The following is a 24726-nucleotide window of genomic DNA, read 5'->3' as shown; positions in this document are numbered from 1 at the left end:
ATTTAGATTTTTGGACAGTCACATGTCTGTCTTTATGTATTAACGTCAGACGTTCAGGCTCAAAAAAAGGCTGGCCCAGTGTTCAGGTCTCAAATACAAAACCAACACTATACTGTTGAAGATGCCTTCACAACAGTAGATAATACACATCCTTAAAGTTCTGACAAAACACCCAACACACTCAGGTTCCCAGACTCAGACAGGGTCAGAGCTACAACCAACCAATATTACAAAAATGTTACTCCACAAATGGCATGTAGTTACGTGTTTCCAAGAGAGGGGTCTCCAAACCCCCAAAACTTGAATATTTCAGCTTTAGGTACAAGAGTTTTCTTTATTTGTCCACATATTGAAACCAATATACATTATGCTTTATGATGGTTGTTCCATGTGGTTATGTGCAACAACCTGAAGCTATCCATGATATGCTCAGGAAAGCATATGACAATTTATCACATCATATATTACCCATCCGACACCCAGCCACAACTTATTTCTTCTGTTTTCTAGCAGGTACTGTTGTGTAGCACTGGTGTTTGCTCCACACTTTCCTCTGCTGTAAAGCATCAACACCGCTTCAGGGGAAGGGGGGAGAAAACAAAACAAAAAAAAAAACACCCCCTTTTAAACAGGTGGTACGTACAGTTTTCTGTATGGTTCTATGGTTAATCTGACATGTTCAAAGTCTGCTTGTCTGCTTTAACAAAGCAACTGACATGCTAAACCACAGTCAAGACATGGCCACAGATAAAACATCCACATAAAAATGTTTCAATTAAACACAAATGCTGAAACAGTTCCTCAGGTTAGAACAACGAGGCCATCAGCCGTGTGTTTCTCTCCTGTACATCTGCCCGATGAACTGAGAAAGTTCTATATACAAAATCAAGACTCTGTAGCTCAGGAGGTTCAAGCCTTCACACCATGTGATCCTTTGTATTTTTCTGGCTGTTATTCTTCATCCTCCGATTCTTTCTCCTCCACAGTGTCTTCACAATCTTCATCGTCTTCACTGTTGTCTGATATAGGCTGCATTTTGATGATAACCTCATCATCATCGTCATCTACTTTCATTGACCGTCTCTTCTCCAGGACTGAAGGGGTGCACACAGGTGTGGTGTCCTACAAACCACAGCTGAATCATTAGACAGCACTGGTCTAGTCAATATTTGTAAATATCTTTATGACCTCAAAACAGGAAAATTAATACAACAATTTTCACCATGAGAGCACACTAACTCAAACACATGTTTTAATGTTTACTTTTTCTGAAACACAGGACCACCATTGGCTAGCAAACTATTCTGAATTACTTTAGGGGCAATTTCACTCATTCTGCAGAATTCAGTCACCAAGATGAAAATGATTTAAAGTGGTTTGGCATGAAATGGTTTATTGTATAAAACCGTACTAATTTCTGGCTGATTTCTTTGCAGTGGTGATGAGAAGAACCAGGAGTTCATGATGTATGCAAAGCAAACAAAACCATTTATTTACTACCCAGAAATACACACTTCTCTACCATGAGTTTATAGGATTTTGAAAAAGTACGGTAAAAACTCAGGCATCAGGTAGCAAATTTATAACCGTTTCATGTAGTAACTTTCTGTGAGGGAACATTTGGAGGCATTGAACTCTTCAGCTGGCTGATTCCTATCACCACCACTGAAGAATTCTGACATGGCAAATTTCTCTATGATAGAATATTTCATATCATACCACTTAATGATTCTGTTTACATTGTAACCATTACACAATTTTTGTTTTAAACTCCAAAGGACTCCCCTTCAATATACACAATGACTTTCCAACCTGGTCTTAAACCATCAGCTTAATATTTTATACCTCTAAAACAGAAAATAATTTACTACATTATTATTTTATGAGCTTAAATTACTAAAGACTTAATCAATGGGAACTCTGCACTGATTCATGAGTAGGTCTTTAATTTCACTGGCATGTTGGCACATGGGTTTCACTGTGCAGCTACATTTGCTGACAATAAGCTTAAATGTACCAATTTTATGTTGGCACAGTTATCTTACTCCAGAAAACATGAACAACTGGAGTAATTTTCAGACTGTGCCTAGAAATGTGTTATTCCGCATCTCCCACATCTCAGCAGCTGCTGCCATTCCAATGATGTACAAATCTCTACAACTTTTTTGACGAGCCTGCAGTGTTTCTGGTAGATTCTTTTTTCAGGTTGGGCAGTAGACTTCACAAGTACCAGTGTCATCATGCGTAGGTGGCTTCACCAAACACACAGGGGCTTGTGTAACATTACTCAGAAATATCTTTAAAATAGACTATAAACGCAAATACATTAAAGATTCTCTAAAAACGTACATTTCAAGAAGTGCAATTGTGACGGAGTCTGTTTACAGTCAGTTACTTTATATGTGGAGAGCTCATGTATGGCTGCCTTAGAATTCATACTGGGTCAAGGATTCATTTAACTATATTTGTACAGAAATGTATATGAAAAGTAAATTGTCGTAAAACCTTTTTGTATCAACACTAAATTACTTACTATTTGTAAGTCGCTTTGGATAAAAGCGTCTGCTAAATGTATTGTAATGTAAACTAAATACTGTTTGAACTGTCAGGTCTCTAAGACAACCCATGTAGACATGCACTTGATTATATAGTTCTATGAGGAAGTTTAGATTGCTTATGTCTGTAAGCTTCCAGCAGGGGGCGTTCTTACTGATTTTACTAGACGATTCCCTTCTTCATTATTGCCTTTTCAGAAGGACAACAGACTTTAATAAAACTAAACTCTCCCCAAACTAATCCCAGACTGTAGAAAAAAGAAGGAAAAAAAAAAAAACTTTCAATAACATTCTGAGATCAGATGCTAGGAGACTACACCCTGAATGTAGGGCATTTTCAAGCTGAAACAGAGAAACAAAACACCACCTGCATGCTGAAACAGCTTACCTCACTGCAGACTGATGTGTCAGCACTTGGCTGAGCTTTCTTTGCTGGAACCTGAGCTGCCTGAGAAATGATTGCAGAATTATTTAATTTATCCAAAACCCAAAGAACAATTCAGAATATAATTTGAAACAACAGAATTCTACTTACAAAGCCTGGAAAATCGTAGTCGATGCCTTTATCTGCCAGTCTCTTTCGAAGCTTGTTTTCTTTGCGTAGAAGCCTTCCAGTAAGTGTCTTCATCTGTTCTGGGTCATGATCTCTATTATAACGAGTGACCGCAGGCCGCTTGGGCTTTGAAAACATCTTCCGAGAACCAACAAAGAGCTTTTCATGAACCTTCTCAGGAGGAACCACTTCACCTACACGCATCAAAAAGTGATTTTAGCAACACATTTTCCCTGCACAACTGTAACAATAAAAAAAAAAATATATATACACACACTCACATTTGATCAGCCTCTCTCCCATAAGGTAGTTGTTCATGGTCTCAGCCACAATCGTGGCTACCTCATCACAGTCAAATTCCACAAAGGCATAACCTTTACCTCGGCCAGTCTGTGAATGAAGGAGAAATCAATCCACAGAAACAAGCTGCCGTTTATCATGAGACAACTACAAAACATTTACACTTCTTGTAGGCACATGGGTTTCATTGCACAGCTAAATCAAGTTGGCAATAAGCTTAAATGTACCACTTCACTGTAGGCACAATTATCTTACCCACAGCAAGGGTCATGCTAAAGGTAATTTTCAGATTGTGCCATTTACCAAACCTCTACAGGACAACACTGACTGCTACAGCAAAAAGTACCTTTTTACTTCTGGACAGTCTTAACCGGTTTACTTTGCCAAACTGTGAGAAATAAGCTTCGAGCTGCGGTTCAGCCAAGGTTTGGGGAAGGTGGCCCACATACACCACTCCTGGCTTCAGGGTCTGAGAGGAAACATGGAGAGAAAGGAAATGCAAAACATAGAAACACAGTGTGAAGCACAGACAACCAAGATGACAAATGTACTGCCAATTAGGGCTGGGCAATATGACAATAATTTAACCTGAACATATTATAGACATAATTAGAACTATAAGAACATCATATCACAACATGCTTCTTTATAAACCTATAAATAAGCCTTTTAAACTAGATTTAAGTGTACCGCAGTATGTTAAATGTTTAACACTGTACTTAAGTTTGATAGCATTTAAAAAATCAAATATCATACCTATTGTGTATTATGAAAACGCCAGCAAGTACCGTTATATTTTTGCCATACTACCAAGTAAACTAGAGTCAGGATTTAGTGTTACATCCAAAATTTCTACGTTCTACATACATTTCGATTGCTACCACAGTAAACTCAATTCTGAGCTCATTCTGAATATCGACAGTACTTAACGAACATCAAACAACATGTACAAAAATGGCGCAGTAATTACACTGAGGCCTCAGACGCCAGACCGTAACTGCTACAACATTTAAGGTGGAACTGGAAAATTCGAACAAGGAGCTGTCGAATAAGAAACTGACTTCAGCCTTGTGTACTTGATGGCAAAAACAGAGCAGGTTAACACTTTAAACCCATAAAGCGCAGCTCGCATCGCTCCTTCTGAGCCCTGGACGCTCCGCGGTGGACCTCCACTCACCGAGGCGGGACGGCTTTCCTTCTTCTTCACTTGCTGCACTTTCTTCTGGAACTCGGCGTCCTCACTAGGGTTCAGGGCGAGCAGCTTCTGGCTCGACTTCGAGGACTTCTTGCCCTCCGTCATTGTTAAAATAAGTCAAACACAGTGCGGTAATATGACTAAAGAACGACACCGACACACCGCGCAGCTGCCGAGACGAACCACGTTTCTCCACCGAGGAAACGCAGCGTGACACATGGCTGGAAATGCGTGACTTTCCACAATAAAAGTCCCCAAACGAATCCTACAGTGAAGTACAGCGACTCCTTCTGGAGTGGAGTTTACAGTATTTCACCACATTTGCCGTTCTCGCATTAATAATACCCACATATCAATCAAGACTCTGAAGGTCATTCAATGAAATAGTCAACAATAAAACTGTAGTAAGCAGATAAACTCCCCATTTTGAAATCAACGTAAACCATACAAATGCATTTTTTAGGAATTGAAACCCTATTTATTTTAAAATATTTTTTTCCTTTTGAACAAGATACACTTTCCATGTGTCTTAACTCCCCATTTATCATATGTTCTATGTACTACTTTCTGCATATGATCATTTCCAATAGTTTTCCAATAGTTTTCAACCACAGTCTGCCACACCTGCTCCAGCTAATTAACTTGGCTGGATCAGGGGTGTTATATTTGGGGTGTAGTATTTTAGATGAAGGTTTGAACTAGACGAAGTGTTGGTGACCGCTCTCTGATATGGAGCATTATTGAACAGAATTAAAAAGCTTAGCAAGGTAAATAGGCATAGTAACAACTGCAACAATAATTTAATAACAATAATAATAATAATAATAAGAAGAAGAAGAAGAAGAAGAAGAAAATATGACATATATATATATATATATATATATATATATATATATATATATATATATAATTTTAAGCCTATAAACATTCTTAAATATAGCCTTTTTCTGAAGATTTATGCTTCATTTTTGTTTGTCTAATTATGCTAAATTCAGCAAATAACTGTGCATTAATAATACATGATATGCATAATTTTATTTCATGTCTCTGCAGGTTGATGAGTTGGAACAGACAAAAAATGTTATTAATTAATTAATTTGTTAAAATAATAATAATAATAATAATAATAGTCAGTGTCCTTTAGGTGCTGCTGATATCCACAACATGCTCAGATTACACAGTTTATCACGATGACAATAAAGCATCGTCACACTGTCCACCCCTAACAGAAAATCAACAAAATGTCATTTGACTAGGGGTACCCAAACTTCTGCCTACGACTTGAAAAAATGGACAATGAGTGTAGATACATGGCATGCCTAGTGAGTGTATATATACACACCACACCCCACTGTGCACTGTATAGATCGTAAAAGCTTAAGATTGTGACGTCAGATGAGTTTCATCCTTTTAACTGACAGCACAGATGTTTAAATGATCGTTACCAACAGCACACTGAAGTGAAGAGCAGACTGCCAGCCCAGAGCTCTGTAATGATTTGTAGAATATGGACCAAAGAGCATAGGCTGAATAAGGAAGGACAGAGAGATGAGAGTGGAAGAGGAGGGGCAGAAGAGGAGGAGGAGGAGTTGTGGAGTGGCACTGTGTTAAACAGATGTCACTCTGTAAACAGCTCATTCAGCTGTGGAGAGTGTGGGAGAGTCAACGTCTGGCATGGAAACTAAAATTATTTATTTCACAGTGAATGGAAGACCTGAGCAGGCGGAGTTCCCCGTTGACTGTCCTGCACAAGATGTCAAAGGTAAGGAGAAGTTTGATCTGCTGTCACGTTTCGTTTTGTTGCTCTTTGGTGTAATAAGGTCTTAGTCACCTGGGAAAACTGTTTAAAACCACTTAACTCTGCAGCAAATGTGTTTATATGTGAATAAATACAAATGAACATTATAAGGAACGAAAATTCTTGCCCTGGTTAGAAAAATTTAAGTTTGGTTCCACATTTCTCCTGGATGCCCCTAGCCATTGGGTCCAGAGTGCAGAGAGAGAAACTCTCTCCCATTTAGAAATCTTTTAATAGAAAAATTATAGGCCTTTTGTTAAACATCTTGGGCTGTTTTTAGACCCAGATTTCAATTTTGAAATCCATATGAAAAACGTTACTAGTGCCTTTTCTCGTCTTAGAAATATTGAGAGGGTACTGGCTACTGTAATGCTCTTCTCTCAGGTTTCCTTAAGAAACATGTCCTCACCAAAACCCATAAGAGCACCCACATTGTTCCCATCATAAAGACCCTCCACGTGTTACCCTTTGAGATCAGAATCGATTTTAAAACACTTCTATCCGTTTTTTTTAATCTATTCATGAACAAGCCCCCAAATATATGTTGGACATGATTCAGTTCCATGAACCAATCAGATCCCTCAGCTCCTCTAATCTAATCACAGTCCCAGGGCAGAGACAGAGACATATGGAGAGGTGGCTTTTAGCATATCTGGCCCTCACCACAGGAACAGCCTGTCAGAGGACCTGAGGGCAGCGCAGATTATATCTATTATTATATCTATTATTATATCTAATTTAATATAATGAAGCATTGATCAGCCAAACCAGTTATCAACTGATAACTACAGTTAATACTGGGCTTCCATGAGGAGAAGCTTGGAAATGGTTCAGAAACACATTAACATACCTAAAGTCAAAAATCGTATAAATAAGTGTTATTTATCCATTTTAACTGCCCAGATAAAAAACTATTTTAAATATAATTTTCCTGAGTGGATAAAACTTTTGCACCATACTGTGTATACAGATTATGCCATTGGTATTTGTTCTTAGTTAGACATTAGGGCTTCATAATAGACTGAAAAACCTGAACAGGACATTTACCAGGATTTCATTCAGAGCCATTTCACTCAAGTAAAGAAAAAATAATATAGAACGTAGGAGCGACATTTCATTCATCCACAGCAACGTCAACATAGGCTTCACTTTTTAGATCTTTTTTTATATCGAGCTCTCACTGATGTCCTCAGCTCAGAAGTGAATGTGGTAGAAATGAGGCTTCGGTCAATAACCAGACCCCTTCAGTCAGTCTGTTACAATCAGTCCAGATGAATGAAGATGATGAGGAAACCCCCCAGCTGTGAATATGCTGTTATGATGGTGGTCCCTTGACATGAATGATCAGCGCAGCATGAAAGATAGAAAGCATGTATGACCTCATACCACATACTGATAGTATAGGACGCAGTCTGTAGGCATAGGTGTCTGATGAGCGTCGGGTCAGGGAGACGGTATTTGTTTGCATCAGTGAAATTGATGAGTTATGCTATGAAGGAAAGATGTTGGTGTAAATAAAAGTGGTGGTGGTGGTGGTGGTGTGTGTGGGGGGGCATGATCATGTGTGTGTGTGTGTGTGTGTGCTCCAGTTGAAGAGAATGGGCCACAGGTGGTGTTGACAGAGCACTGCTCAAGTGCCAAGCTCTGCGTCAAGCATGTGCTATTTTTCATCCTGTTCTGCTCATGAAAAGAGTCACATAATGTTGAGGGTGAGAATCACAACATAACAAATTATGAAACCTGAGCTGACGGGTTAAAATGAAACAAAATAATACTATTTTAACATCATGTGAATGGACTGATAGAAATGCTGCAGAATTACTCGAAATAAAAACATCATGTCTACATCTAAAATTCAAAGTTTTCTTTCTTATGTTTGCCAGAGCACAAATTAGGAAAACTGTTTACAGGTTGATCACATGACGTGTCTAAAATATGAAATTTTAGTCAAGGTTTATGTATATAGCGCTTTTTACAACAGGCATTGTTGCAAAGCAGCTTTGCAGAAAAATCCGGGTCCGAGCCCCCGTTAGCAGCCCAGAGGCGACAGTGGCAAGGAAAAACTCCCTAAAAGCAAGAGGAAGAAACCTTGAGAGGAACTTAGACTCAAATGGGAAACCCATCCTCCTCTGCTCGACACCGGAGAGCAAAACAATAACACAAGAGCAACTTAAATAATTTTTGTATTATTTATCAGATGAATCTAGACTTTTCTTGACACGGGGCTAAAAATCAATAAAACCTAATTCTGACATGCACTAGTGAGCCACTGAGTTGAAGTGAGTGTATTAGAGCAAGAAAACACTACAGTGTGGAGGACAGGCGGTGGACCTCCAGGACCAGGGCTGGGATCCTGTGCTTCTTGGAGATGGGGTTTTCTTACAGCTGCAACAAAAACGTTGTACAAACACAAGTGTTTGCATGTGCGCACACTTCTCTTACAGATCTGTTCCGCTCAGCAGCTGAAGCTGGTCCTCATGACATCCTAAAGCTCTACAACCCCAAAGGCAACATCATCAACATCTCCCCTCAGCTGACCCCCAACAGCCCTCACTCCTGCTACAAGCTGGAGGTGGTCGCTGCAGACTGCAACAGTGAGCCATTAGGTATTCTCTGCCTTAAAACCAGGGACAGGCCACAGACGGGCTGGTGGACTAGAGAAGTAGCCATTCTTTACGTACTGCACGGCTAGTAGATGGTAGATCATGCGATTGTGAATGATTGTACGGAATAATGGGATTATAAGGTAGATGAATTGTAAGGAGAATGGTAAACTCTACAGCTGTGCTCTGTTTTAGGTACAGAGCTAGCAGTGGCCTTGGGCTTTGATCTGTCCTCCATGGAGAAAAGGTAGGCATTGTTAAAAACTCACCACATTTTCTTTTTTGAGACATATGTTTTTGTATACATTCATAACACTTTCTCAACCAGGTTACAAAGCCTAGAGAAGAAGATTCTTATTGAAGCTGGTGAGACACCAGCCATTGTTTATGAGATGAAGAGACAAGTGGAGTCATTCAGAGAAAAGCTAGAGGTAAACAGACCTATACACATATTAAGAGACTCTTATTAGCCCCACAACAGGGAACTTTTCATCTCTGCATTTTACCCATCCATTTAGTGAAACACCACATACACACTAGTGAGCACACACACTCTAGGGGGCAGTGTGCACATTTGCCCAGAGCGGTGGGCAGCCCTATCCTCAGCACCCAGGGAGCAGTTGGGGGTTAGGTACCTTGCTCAAGGACACCTCAATGAGTTTAGCTTAATGAGTGTGGCATTGTCCAGTGAGTTTATGCTTCTGTTATGCTTCTAGAGCGTAGAGCACCTGAGCTGGCTGGGTCTGTTTAAAGAACTCTCGGAGGGAACCCACAAGCCCTCACCATTCTATCATAAGAGAACACTGCGCAAGACACGTGAGGAGTGCGAACACGTCAAGGAAAAGTTCCTCCAGATGAGGTGAGCCGGACACTCTGACAGTCAATCGCTGCACATGACAATGTGGTTAAATCAATAAAAATGATCAAAATCATCTTCACACAGTACTCTGGAGGTCTCTGAGGAGGTGAGGCAATACCTCAAGACACCTACCTTTGACAACTGGTGAGTTCATATCTAATAACAGTGCAGAGGCACTCTCAGAAATAAAGGTAATAAACAGTCACTGGGGCAGTACCCCTCTTGTCACTGGAGTGACCCCTGAAGGGTACAGCTCAGTACCTTTATTCAGGGGACATAACTGCAGCACAATCCACAGAAATGATATTTTCTAAGTTGCATTAACTCCACACACCCGTGTCATCTACAAGCTTTTTACTTTATTGTTCTGTTTTAAAACATTTGTTAATGAAAAGGTACAAATATATACTTTTCACTTGGAAAAAAACATATTTAAGTTTTTATTAAACAAACTTGTTTAAGCGTTAACTAATTTTGCTTAAAACTAATCGAAATTGTTTGCCTTCAGTGTTTCATTCTTAATTTTAATAGACATCAGCATCAGACTAATTAATGACATTCTATTAAACGATTGGTTTATTGAGAGTGACACTGGAGTATTTTCACCTAAAATGAGTTCATGAAGCAAGAGTCTTCTTACAAAAATGGTGATAAGACATTAAAGCCATAATTAATCTTTTAGTCCTTTCACTTTGATACTTAAGTACATCTGAAGGCAAATACTTTTGTAATTTTACTCAAGTGGAAATCTAAAGGGAGGAACTTTTACTTTTAATGGAGTAATATTTTACACTGGGTATCTCTACTTTACCTCAAGTACATGATTTGTGTACTTCGTTGTGTACCACTGTTTGCAGGAACATTTACATTGTTTATACCTAGATAAACAAAAATATACATGCACAGTAACTTTTCTAACAGTGTATGCAAATGAAACTGCCAAAAAAAACAGGACTGTTAGATTAAACAGAGTGAATATTAAGAAAAGGGCACAGATAAAAACTGAAGAATTACTCCTTTAATGTCGCCTCAAATCAAATTAGCCTCTTTTAACCTTGTTAGTTCATGTCCCTGGTCATATTATACATAATTCATCATATCACTCAAAACACTTAACTTAAGTTCCAAGACATAGAAAGTAGCACCCAGTGTTGGGGGTGTATATATATATATATATATATATATATATATATATAGTATGTGAATATTGAGTACATGTACTAAAACAATACGCCACTCGAGGCCATGGGTTACTTCAATTTTATCACGCCTAAAACTCACTTCCCTGTGATAAAATTATAGTAACCCACAGTGGCTTTCATAAAATCAATTAAAATAAACAATGTTTTAGATAATTATTTTAGTTATTATTAATAATAATCAACATAAACAAGTATTCCGCCAAGAAAAGTAGTTCCTCTAGCGTGTCTGTCAATGCCAGTGTTCTCACACTGGGGCTGAACCTCAAACGGCTCCCTGCTCCCTACATAAGTGCACTAGGTAGGAACTGACTCCTGCACCCCAACAGTGCAAAATATCACTAAAATGGTCATTTCGGATTCGTCGTATTCGACAAGCAGTGCAATATTTGACAGCAGAAGCTAGAATTTCTTAACTTAATGTTACACAGCACGGTATTTAGCTAGAGAGCACGGAGCCGTTTGGGATGCAGCCTGAGTTTGACGCCACTCCTGACTGAAACTTAAGCCTTTCTGGTGACATCCTTTAGACTTTTATATTGCCGTTTTTCAGTGAATCGTATCGTGAGCACTTTAATTCAACTTTAATTCGTTGGCGCTGTTTAGCATGTTTACTATGTTTTAGCCTGTTAGCTACCTGACCAGCCTAGTTCTCATTAAGAAAATAAGTTTTCAGCCCCTCAGTTTAAAACAAAAACGGGCTCTCGCTTCATCAGTGCGGTCAGCATTAGAGTCAGAGGTTAACCCGTTAACAGCAGCGGGGTTTTCGTTCCGTGGCGCAGTAACATGGAGATCAGCTCAGGAGGATTTAGCCTTGGTATCTCGTGAATTTTACGCGGTATATTGTGGCTCAGTCAAATTTTTATATATAAAATAGCATTTTTTCCTCTCCACTGTATCAGTAAAATATCAGTCCAGCAGTGACATTGAGGTGTTTAAAATTCCAGCAGCACCGCTGTGTCTGATCCACTCAGACCAGTGCAACACACACTAACACACCACCACCACGTCAGTGTTACTGCAGTGCTGAGAATGACCCACCACCCAAATAGTACCTGCTCTCCATGGGGGTCCTGAGCACTGATTACCAGAGTAAAAGGGTAAAAGTATCAGAGAAACAGATGGACTATAGTCTGTAACTGTAGAACTACAAAGTGCACCTGTGTAGTAAGTGCAGCTGATAAAATGGACACTGAGTGTAGAAACAAGGAGGCGGACGTAAAGTCATCACCAGTGTATCTTACTGAAATGTTTAAATTGGAGCAGCTTTATTTCAACAGTTGACAATGTTCTGCACAAAATTCTCTGGTTTGTATTCAGTTATTTTTGTTGATTTTTGTTAGGAAAAACCTGGAACGACTGACTTTGCCTTTAGTCTTAATTTTTGTTGCCTTTGGGTGTGTAAGTTTGATTGTTGGTTACACTTAAACTCACTTTTTGGTGAGTTTGTATATTTATTTATTTACTTGTATATTTGCAGCTTTTCTACTGTGTGTTTCTTTCTGGCACAGGATTAAACGCAGTGTCTTGTTCACGCTGTCAGTTAGGCTTGTTTGGTGTGTCAGGTGGAGATTCACAAACATTCTGACAATCACACTTTGAAAGTAGCCACTACGTTTTCTGGAAAAGTAGGTAAATTGTAGTTAGCTACAAATTTACTACTAATTACTAATTTTTCAGTAGCTACCCCCACCCTGGACACGACTTGGTAAGCTGTGGGGACTAAGAACTGGGAAGTCATGGCCATGCATTATTTTTTATTTATATAGGATGTCACCAGCGGGGGCTCCGTACAGAACACAACAACACTCACTTCCTGAATATGTTCTGTTATTGTTGTGTTATTCATTCCTGCATTTTTACAAGGTGGGCTGCCCGTTCATTACCTCTCATCCCATGACAATAATGGTGGTGTCTATAACTACTGAGTGATCAGGCCTTATATCACACAATTGTTTTAATTATTCCGTGTCTTATTTCACTATTTTTGTGTCAGTTGTCTCAATGCATTCAGGCATGTAGAGGTGGGCAAGACAACTTGCTGAAGTGCAGACCGAGCATCAGAACGGGCAAGAAAGGGGATTTCACTGATTTTGAACGTGGCGTGGTTGTTGGTGCCAGACGGGCTGGTCTGAGTATTTCAGAAACTGCTGATCTACTGGGATTTTCACACACAACCATCTCTAGGGTTTACAGAGGATGGTCCGAAAAAGAGAAAATATCCAGTAAGCGGCAGTCGTGTGGACGAAAATGCCTTGTTGATGTGAGAGGTCAGAGGAGAATGGGCAGACTAGTTCCAGATGATAGAAAGACAACAGTCACTCAAATAACCAACCAAAATCTCTGAGGAATGTTTCTAAAACCTTATTGAAAGTGTGCCACGAAGAATTAAGGCAGTTCTGAAGGCAAAAGGGGGTCCAACCTTTTACTAGCAAGGTAATATATATGTATATATATATATATATATATATATATATATATATATATATATATATATATATTACATTATTTCCTGTAACTTTCTAGATAGATTTTCTTCTCCAGGCACAAGATGCTGAAATATTAAACATCATTAGCCTATGTGCATCTTTCAAGTGAGCTGAGCAACTGCTATAGCTAAATGAACATTCATTACAGAAGCGAAAGCACAACTCCTCTGCATGAAGAGGCCAGAGGAGATTCAGTCCTTTCATCTGGCCGAGAGGACTCATATCAATATGAATGGTTGTTTTGGGAGCTTACCAATCAATAGCAGTCCTTCAGAACTGAGCTCCACGCTTCAGGCTTTGAAGACTATATTTATGCGGTGGTCTTCTGGCTTAGTTTTTGAACCTAGTCTTTTCAGAGGAACAAAACAGGATGCAGGATTTCCACAGATACAAAGGACATAAATGTGTGTCATCCTCGTGTCCGTATCAAAGAACATTGTAGAAGCCCGTAACGAGTAATAAAGGCACTGTACTAAGGGGACAAAAACATGAAAAGCGTGAAAAGCTGATGAATGTGCTGTGCATATTAAGCCAAAATCAAAGAATCAAAATGTCATCCTGCAGTCAGGATATAATATAAAAAGAGGATCCTCACACTTTAGGTGTGTTCATATGTGCATGTGTGTTGTTTTTGTTTTCCGAACAAAAATACCTTTCGTTTAGGAAGTCTGGAGAAAAAGTGAGGTGGCCTAAAAAAAAACTATATATATAAAATGTGCTGTACGTTTTGCACAGGCTAGATTTTTTTAGATTCTAAATAGGTTCAGCAAACTAAAATGTGCGGGGGTGTGTTCTTTGTAGATGATGTGTAAACTTCGTTTCACTTAGAAAATCAACAAAACATGACATTTGACCAGAAGCACCCAACGTTTTCCTTACAACCGTACATTTAAATAATTGGGTATCGTCTACGAAGTCCAAATTGGTGCATCTCTGCTTATCTCAGGCAATCATTTCCCTGCACTTAGCAAAAGGATAGAAAATGTAACAAAGCACACTTACAACACTATAATGGGAAACCAGTGGAAAGTTGCTTATGTACTTTTATACATTCTATTACGTCATCTATAATAAATGAGCTTGAACTTAAGTTTTATCTTCTTTCACGAAATGCAGATAAACGTGCCAACTGACCGTATGCTACAGTTGCAGAAGTTAGAGATTAGGTTAAAAATGCTGGAGTATTACTTTAGGGTTACATTTAGAATCAGCCTTAAGAATGTAGGTAGACCTGCCACGTCCTGACAAAGAGTATAAACAAACATGTGTTTGTGTATAGGCAGTGGGAGGATGCTGAGATCATGGTGCTGCTCCAGGTGATGTACACAGACCTGGACTTTATCTCCACCTTCAACATAGAGCTAGACGTGTTGCAGCAGTTCCTCTACGAGGTCTACAAGCGTTACAACAACATCCCCTTCCACAACTTCAAACACTGCTTCTGCGTCACTCAGATGGTGAGAGAGAGAGAGCGAGAGAGAGAGAGAGAGAGAGAGAGAGAGAGAAAGAGAGGAGCAATCAATTTACCTTGACTTCAAGTACTTAAATTATCCACTTGTCTATTTCAGGCATTAGTGAAGGGCATGACCTCAACCACCTTCACCTACAACTATTGCTAGATATAAAACCTATTAACAAACATGTTGGTCTATAGTTTTTTGTTATTTCACCATAAACAACTCTATTTTTCTGATTGGTTGTTGTTTCTAGGAGTTATAAAAAGGCCTTTATAGGAAAAGCACAGGTCAGTAAAGGAAAGGTTAGTGTCAAAGCTGATGACTGGAATCCACTCTTGGTCTGGCTAACCAATAATTCGCCTTTTTCAAGGGGAATTCTAATGATATTGTAGAATTTCTGCATTACTAAATTGATAAAATGCAAACAAAAGTCGTTCAGAGTGGTTTGATATGAAGTTCATCATTCTTAAAAAACATATGGAGTCAGAATTGTTGTGAAATAAAATGCCTATATTTGTGTTGTAGCCATTGTGATTTCTGGTTCCCGTCAGCACTGCTGTAAAAAAAATCTGAGCCTCTTCAATGAACCATTTCACATCACCACTCTGAATAATATTGTTTGGAAGACTGAATTTAGCAGAACTTCTGAAGAATCAGTAGAACTCTCTGAATCAGTGGCTTCTCTGTTGGCAGATGTACGGGCTGATTTGGCTCACGGATCTGAGGAGTAAGATTGACAGCATCGACCTCTTAATCATGCTGACTTCAGCTGTCTGTCATGATTTAGACCACACCGGCTACAACAATGCCTACCAGGTGAGAAAGGTCTTTTGAGCTCTGTCTGATTTAGCTGTACGGTTGTTTTTCACTTTCATTGCTGGAGGGGCTACAGTGATAAAATCATCTGCTGCTTTTCAGATTAATGCTCGCACTGAACTCGCCTTGAGGTACAATGACATTTCCCCTTTGGAAAATCATCACTGTGCTGTAGCATTCGAGATCCTGGAAAAGGTAACTCTTTTATGTGCAGTCATGTGAAACAATTTGTACACCCCATGAAAACCTTTGTCTATTTTTAACATATTTAAACACTTTTCATTTCAATAACATTGAGAGGTGGAGGTCATGTAACTAAAAAATAAAACTGAAGAAATGTCTTAAATGTAATTAAAATAAAATAAATAAAATGTAATTAATTGAAACATAATTTTGTTGTGAGGTAAAAGTTAAGACACCCCGGGTTTTGCGTCTGAAGTGCCTAATATTACAATCAGGTGAACCACATCAGCTGCCAAAGACTGGAACATCATTAGAAAGGATTCTGGAGGAGGCTGACTAATGTAAACCTCAGATAATTAGTTTGGATTGCTCTTGATTGTTTCACGTAGCTCTCTGAGGACTTCAGAAGGTTGTAGATGCATATGAGTCTGGGAAGGGATTTTAAAAGATCTCAGAACAATTAGAAATCAGCCATTACACTGTCCTGGAAAATAATTTACACATAGAGAACGTTTAAAACACCTGCCAGAGTGGCCAGGTCAGGCCATCCTAGCAAATTCAGCTCAAAAGCAAACTGCAAGATGTATAAAGAATTTTTAAATCATCATGGGAGATACAGGTAGCTCTTGTCACAGTTGATGTCAGAGTACATTCGTCTACCATCAGAAAGAGACTGCACTAGGTTGATTTTCATGGGAGGTGTGCAAGAAGGAATCCCTTGTTGTGCTTAGGTCAAGACTAAAGTTTGCCAGAGAACACATAGACAAAGACCCTGGTACAGTGTGCTTTGAACAGATGAATCCAAAGTGATATTTGGACACAGTAACAGAAGACATTTATTTGCACAAGCATTTGAGCACAAGAAACTCATACCAACTATGAAGCACGGAAATGGATTTGTCATGGTTTGGGGCTGCTCTGCTGCAGCAGGGCCTGGCAAGCTCTCTAGTATAAAATTGACCACGAATTAACAAGAACCTACAAAGATCCAGTCAACAGTCATCAATTAGGTGTACAGTAACTGTGAGGAGTATATACATTTTGGTATGTGGTAACAGGCAGGATGTCAACACAGCATCAATAAAAGTTCTTTAGGACTACAGTGCCATGATGTAATTATTCATAATGTATCACCCTACTGCATAATGTCAATGATAAATACAAACTACAAACATAAATGCATTACTGCTGTCAAAATAAAACCTTGTATCTCCATTTTAGTGGTTTTTCAGTATTTTACAAAATTTGAAAATGCCCAATAAATTGTCCTTTACATTGTGTGTGAATTTCATGATGATTGGACCAAAGGCAGTGGCCCAGAAACACTTGGAAAAAAGTTTCATTGACTTCCATTAAAAGTAAGTGATGTTTTTGCCTTCTCCTTTGAAGTTACCATTTTGGAGATATGAGGTTTTGTTTTTATATATCGCTGTCGGAAATAAAACCTTGTATCTCCAAAATGGTAACTTTACAGGAGAAGGAAAAAACATACTTTACTTTTAATGTAGGTCAATGGAACCAGAATATTTTTCCAAGCAATTTTGGGCTGTTTCTTTTGGTCCAATCATCATGAAATTTACACACAATGTAAACAACAACAGGCATTTTCAAATTATGTCAAAAACTGAAAAACAATACAAATGGAGATACGAGGTTTTGTCCCGACAGCAGCGATATGTATAGTTTGTATGTATACCTGAACTTTCATTTAACCTCTTTCAGACTGAGAGCAACATTTTCCGGAACCTGACGACAGAGCAGTACAAGAGGATACGAGAAGGCATAATTAAGTACGACCCATTGTGCTGTTTCACTTTTAAAACGCCACATCAGGGCTTTGATTATTATTTGATTTTTCCTCAGGTGTATTCTCGCCACAGACATGAGCAGACACACAGAGATCCTCAACAAGTTTAAAGCCATTCTGCCAGTGTTTGACTTCAGCAACAAGGACCACAGGGATGTGGTGAGAGCAGATTCATTTCCTACGATGTATATGCAAGGTGGACCAACAAGTTAGCCGTGTTTAAAACACCAGGAGCGCTGCTGGAATTTTAAAGATTTCAGTGCTATGGCTGGTCGGTGTATAACATTCAGTGTAAGAACCCTTGGAGAAACATTTTTTAAGGATGTGAGTAACAAGGTATGGCCTACTGTGTTACTAATAGCTGTTTACTAATGTCGACCAATGACTGTTATAAAGTTTCATCTCAACACTTGAGAATAGATATACTTAGAAGATTAAGTTAGAAGACTTTCCAAATTATAAGACAAGATCTTTGGAAAGAAAGTTTTGAGCTCACTTTACTCAGCTTTACTTGAGATAAGGTGAGCACATTTTAGAACACTTCCTGTCTGCTTGTCTCTGGTCTAGCTGATGATGATAATGATCAAAGTGAGTGACATTTCCAATGAAGCCCGACCCATGGACGTTGCGGAGCCCTGGCTGGACTGCCTGCTGCAGGAGTTTTTTAACCAGGTGACAAAAAGAAAAAACCCTTAAAACAACTACTTTTTCTGTATGAGGGAAAACTGGAATATATATAGGCCTATATTTTATGAGTATTGTGAATAACGCTGCTCAGTGGAAAAGATCATCAGATATATGCTAACACTAATACACTGTTTAGAGTGACATGGAGAAGCTGGAGGGGCTCCCTGTGACCCCATTCATGGACCGAGACAAAGTGACCAAACCCTCTTCCCAGACTGGCTTCATCCGTTTTGTTCTGTTCCCTCTCTTCATCGAGCTAGCCAATCTCTTCCCCTGTCTGGAGGTGAGGATGAGTGTGGGGTGCATACAGAATTCATATACAGTGGTGCTTGAAAGTTTGTGAACCCTTTAGAATTTTCTATATTTCTGCATAAATATGACCTAACGTAGATGAAGAGAACCCAGTTAAGCAAATGACACAAAAATATTATTCTTGGTCATTTGTTTATTGAGGACAATGTTCCAATATTACATATTTGTGAGTGGCAAAAGTTTGTGAACCTGTAGGATCAGCAGTTAATTTGAAGGTGAAATTAGAGTCAGGTGTTTTCAATCAATGGGATGACAATCATGTGTGTTATTGATCGTTTTCTTCATAACAAGCATAAAAAAATCACTAATATCACGCTAATGTCTTGGTAGCTAGCTAGCTAAGTTTCCTGTTCCACCTTAGCATTGACGCCTGAAGCACTAGAATGTGACTGCTGCATTTACATTTACAGCCTTTAGCAGAGGCTCTAATCCAGACTGACTTACAAGAAGTGCTTTGTCTGTCTAGAGAAAGTATCTTTGCTAGTTACCAGTAGATTAGTAAGAAATCCAGCCTTGAGCTCAAATGCTAGAAACAAAAAGTCACTGCTGATACCGAGAGAAAAGGAACAGAGTTGACCTCACTATAATACAATACACTACACTATAATACAATACACTACACTACAATACAATACATTACACTATAATACAATACACTACACTACAATACAATACACTACACTATAATACAATACACTACACTATAATACAATACACTACACTACAATACAATACATTACACTATAATACAATACACTACACTACAATACAATACACTACACTATAATACAATACACTACACTACAATACAATACACTACACTATAATACAATACACTACAATACAATACACTATACTACAATACACTACAATACAATACACTACACTATACTACAATACACTACACTACAATACACTACACTACACTATACTACAATACACTACACTACAATACAATACACTACACTATAATACAATACACTACACTATACTACAATACACTACACTACAATACACTACACTATAATACAATACATTACACTATAATACAATACACTACAATACAATACACTATACTACAATACACTACAATACAATACACTACACTATACTACAATACACTACACTACAATACACTACACTACACTATACTACAATACACTACACTACAATACAATACATTACACTATAATACAATACACTACAATACAATACACTATACTACAATACACTACAATACAATACACTACACTATACTACAATACACTACACTACAATACACTACACTACACTATACTACAATACACTACACTACAATACAATACACTACACTATAATACAATACACTACACTATACTACAATACACTACACTACAATACACTACACTACACTATACTACAATACACTACACTACAATACAATACACTACACTATAATACAATACACTACACTATAATACAATACACTACACTATACTACAATACACTACACTATAATACAATACACTACACTACAATACAATACACTACACTATACTACAATACACTACACTATAATACAATACACTACACTACAATACAATACACTACACTATAATACAATACACTACACTACAATACAATACACTACACTATACTACAATACACTACACTATAATACAATACACTACACTACAATACAATACACTACACTATAATACAATACACTACACTACAATACAATACAATACACTATAATACAATACACTACACTATACTACAATACACTACACTACAATACAATACACTACACTATAATACAATACACTACACTACAATACAATACATTACACTATAATACAATACACTACACTACAATACAATACACTACACTATACTACAATACACTACACTATAATACAATACACTACACTACAATACAATACATTACACTATAATACAATACACTACACTACAATACAATACACTACACTATAATACAATACACTACACTACAATACAATACACTACACTATACTACAATACACTATAATACAATACACTACACTATAATACAATACACTACAATACAATACACTACACTATAATACAATACACTGTAATACAATACAATACAATACACTATAATACAATACAATCCAATACAATACCAGTAAACTACAGTACACAGTGCACTCAACAATAAAGGAAACTACAATACAATTGTAACGGGGAGCGAGGTAGCGGACGCATGTGCGGAGGTAAGCCACTTTTATTGAGGGCAAATCCAATATCAGGGTCGTAACGGTCCAGGGTCATATAGCCAACATGAACAGATTGAGTTTCCGACATGACAAACAGCTGGATACGGCAAACAACACCAACATGACGAGCACACAACGACCAGCGAAAACAAAGGGCAAACACAGGGCTTAAATACACAGGGGCAACAAGAGACAGGTGAAAACAATCAGGGGCAGAGTTACAAAACCAAAACAAAAACTCACATGGTAAACCAAAACACGAGCACATGGACAGGACTGGGAGGGGCCAATCGTGACAACAATACACTACAATACAATACACTACAATACACAGTGCAATACAATAAAATACAATATATAAGTGCAGTACATTACAATCAATAATTAATTCAGTGCTCATTTAAGTACAGTGTGAAGTGTGTGTAAATGTGTCTTCATTCTGCGTTTGAAGACAGCCAGAGATTTCGCTGTACGGACAGCCAGTGGGAGTTCATTCCACCATTTGGGTGCCAGTACAGGGAACATTCTTGACGCTTGTCTTCCCTGTGCCTTGAATGATGGCGGGTCAAGCTGAGCTGTACTCGAAGCTCGCAGGGTCACGGTATATTCCAGCGGTAGTAGTATAGTTGTTTTGGTTTTGGGTTGTCCCATTTCGTAGGGTAAGATCTCAACCACCAACACTTGTAGCTCACTTCCAAGGGGTAGGGTTGACACTCGAAAACAAGGGATAGGGGTATGGAGAAGAAATGGAATTGGGCCTCATTGTAAGACTAAATTGGCTGCTCTGTAATATCCCTCATTCAAAGAAAGTCCTAGACTAAAAAACTAATAACTTTAACATAAATGGGTGGGGCTTAACTACTGTACGTTTTCATGACCTCACAAAAACAGAACAAAGAATGTTGTTTTCACAGCTTAGTGTTCATATATGGGCTGTGTGGTCTATGGAAAGAATGGTTTGTTTTGAAACATTAAGAATGCTTCTGTACTACATCAAACGCATTAAAAAAAGGAAACAAGGAAAATGGTCTGGAGTACGAAGCTTGTTCTTTAGTTTAGAGCTAGAGTTACGAGACTAATGTAGCTAACAAATAATGGAAGCTTATAGGCACTAAATTCAGATCAAATAGAAAAATAGATGAACAAATAACAAGTTTGTTACAGATTACTTAAGAACTTGTTATCTGTTACTTTGACCTTATAGCTCCAGTCCAGCACTAAAGAAGCAAACAATAACCATACATGTCTTAGCTGCTGCTGTCCACTCTGTTATGGGATTGGGGTGAGGCTGAGTAACTTTGGTTTTTGGCAGTATCAGCACTTTAAACTCTGGGCACACTAGGTTGTACATTGAAACGACGACTTTACTATCCAACCTAGGTTGAATGTCTTTGTGCCCAACAGCAACATATCATTGATCCAGTGAAGAAAGCCCTGGACTACTACACAGAGATGGAGAAAGCATTAGAGAGAGAGAAGCAGAATCGGACCCAGAGTGAAAAGACCAAACCCAAAGAGAGTAACACACCAAAGGAGTCTGAGCTTCAACAGGAGATGGGACCAGCACTGAAACCAAGCACAGTGTAATCGTTATACGCTCACAGGGTATGGCTATAAAATATACATATAAAAAAGTAATACTGTACAAAGTATTCATCTTCAGTCTAATATCAGAAAGGATAATGAGTCTTTTCAATGGTATCCAAAGAAAGCAAAGGATAGACGAGGGTACTGTATGCTGAAAACATAGTTCAGATTCTGTCTGCAAACTGTAAACGAGTGCTTTAGTGTGTCTTACACTTCTTTAAAAAGGTGCCACAAGTGATACTTTTAATCCCACAAACGGGGAAATTCCACCTCTGCATTTAACCCATTCATGAAGTGAAACACCACACACACACACACACACACACACACACACACACTAGGGGGCAGTGAGCAGCCCTATGCATGGCACCTGGGGAGCAATTGGGGGTTAGGTGTCTTGCTCAAGAACACCTCAGTCATGGACAGTCGGCACTGGGGATTGAACCGGCAACCATCTGGTCACAGGGCCAGTTCCCTACCCTCCAGCCCACGACTGCCCCCAACTGTTTCTTTTAACGGTACCATATAATAACCACTTTTGGTTCACTAAAGTTGCAGTTCTTAAAGTCACCCCCCCTCCAGGTCATTACTTCCTCGTAATGGGTGAGGACCATAGGTATCAGAATCTTATTTATCTTGCTAGTTTCCTCTGCAGGTATTTCTAACAGGCACATACAAAAGACGTCACCCTCTTTTCTGACAATACAGATAACTCGTGAATTGGCCACAGATTTGGCTGTGAATCGTGATCGACTGGCGTTTCCATATTAATAACATTAAACAAGTACAACTTTTCGATATGACCGAATATATGACCATTTTAATGAGCTCACAGAATTAAAACTTTCTAAATAGAGAAATTTCAGAGATTTTTCTGTGGGCCCCCCTTAGCATCCCCCTGCCCCAGTTTGGGAATCCCTGTCCTAAAGAACTGTGTTTGATAAGGAGATTTGTGATCATTGGAAACCTTTTTATGCTTTAAAGGACGCTCACACAATATAATTCTTTTCAATACAAATTTAAGAGTTCCTTCCTGGAATCTTCACATTATGTGGAAGTTCTGTCAACTTTATAAAGGTTCCTCACACTCACACATCTCATTTACAAAACAGATCCTCTAAAGAACCATCCACTGAAACCAAAGAACCAAAAGTGGTTCTTCTGTGGCTTCATGCAGAGAACTCTTTTTGGCACTGTAATCTTATGAGTGTATTCGTTTCTATAAAACTGATCTTCTATAAAAATTTACAGTATAAACAAATGACAGAGGGAAGTGTTGCGTTGAAATTGTCTTTTAATGATGAGAAACTTGACAGCTTTCAACTTCTGTACTGTCTTTGTTGTATTTTGGCATATTTTAATTTGTTCTACAAATAAACTGAACTGCAATGCTTCTGCAGAAAGTGTGTGCGGTGCTGCTGAGACGCTTTAATGTTAGTGTTTACTGTGGGTGCATTCTGGATAAAACTTCACAGCAAAATGGTGATATAGTAACTTTTACATATGCCGGTGTAATGAAGTTCATTATTTAAACAGGTTCAGTGTGTTATTATGGAACTAATCTCCAGACTAATAAATGAACCTAGTTGAACTGAACAAATGCAAGTGCTTCCCTCACTAATGTTCTCAGAGAAGAAACACTTGTGAATATTAGCAAGTGTTTTGCTCACTAATGTCCTCCTGGAGAATCTGAATCAACATGACATTGATGCCGGTGGGCTTCATATCCCTCTAGCTGACTCATGTGCAGCTGCTCCAGAGTGACCCATTTAATTGACAGTGGTTTACTAAGGAGGTTATATAAACTGTATGTGCACAATGAAATGCCTGTGTCAGCAAACGGTGCGCTCTTAAATCAGATGATTCACCAGTCAGAAAAGGTGTCTGGATGCTTTTGGATGTAAAGGGCCAATCCAGACCTAGATTACGCCTAACGCTAGACAAAAGAGAATCACGTGTTAAGCTCTGTGATTAGTCCGAGGCGAGGCCCATAGTGTATGTGAGAGGAGCATGAATATGTGTGTTAGCCAAAACGCAGCAGTAAATGGAGCTAGAGGTGAATACAAGAGTGATGGAAGAGCAG

At 38.6% G+C, this 24726-nt stretch overlaps 2 protein-coding genes and 2 non-coding genes across 5 annotated transcripts; 1 reads left to right on the top strand and 3 right to left on the bottom strand.

Annotated features, from left to right (window-relative positions):
* Positions 1–314: 314 nt before the first annotated feature.
* On the bottom strand, positions 315–4808 carry nifk (nucleolar protein interacting with the FHA domain of MKI67). The gene is made up of 6 exons (XM_017695350.2): positions 4586–4808; positions 3755–3877; positions 3390–3498; positions 3091–3302; positions 2944–3003; positions 315–1122 (listed from the first exon to the last, which is right to left on the bottom strand). Exons 1-6 carry the CDS (start codon positions 4706–4708, stop codon positions 952–954), a joined length of 798 nt encoding a protein of 265 aa, XP_017550839.1. The 5' UTR covers positions 4709–4808; the 3' UTR covers positions 315–951.
* On the bottom strand, positions 1957–2084 carry LOC119263650. Its single transcript, XR_005130432.1, has one exon. It is a non-coding gene; the product is annotated as a small nucleolar RNA ACA64 (small nucleolar RNA).
* Positions 3574–3702, bottom strand: LOC119263649. Its single transcript, XR_005130431.1, has one exon. It is a non-coding gene; the product is annotated as a small nucleolar RNA ACA64 (small nucleolar RNA).
* Positions 4809–6261: 1453 nt separating the features above from the next.
* Positions 6262–22990, top strand: LOC108426005 (high affinity cGMP-specific 3',5'-cyclic phosphodiesterase 9A). Of its 2 annotated transcripts, none has more exons than XM_037539641.1 (14): positions 6262–6365; positions 8846–8995; positions 9200–9251; positions 9333–9435; positions 9721–9863; positions 9948–10007; positions 14831–15008; positions 15702–15824; positions 15927–16019; positions 17730–17797; positions 17871–17973; positions 18382–18486; positions 18638–18784; positions 22461–22990. In XM_037539641.1, exons 1-14 carry the CDS (start codon positions 6278–6280, stop codon positions 22641–22643), a joined length of 1596 nt encoding a protein of 531 aa, XP_037395538.1. In that variant the 5' UTR covers positions 6262–6277; the 3' UTR covers positions 22644–22990. The 2 variants fall into 2 exon arrangements, with proteins under 2 accessions (XP_037395538.1, XP_037395537.1); XM_037539640.1 differs by having other exon boundaries at positions 8846–9007.
* Positions 22991–24726: the final 1736 nt, after the last annotated feature.

Source organism: Pygocentrus nattereri, chromosome 6 (assembly GCF_015220715.1).
Source record: "Pygocentrus nattereri isolate fPygNat1 chromosome 6, fPygNat1.pri, whole genome shotgun sequence".
Classification (NCBI taxonomy): domain Eukaryota; kingdom Metazoa; phylum Chordata; class Actinopteri; order Characiformes; family Serrasalmidae; genus Pygocentrus; species Pygocentrus nattereri.
The sequence above is the reverse complement of the archived record's forward strand: the minus strand, read 5'-3'. Positions and strand labels throughout refer to the sequence as shown.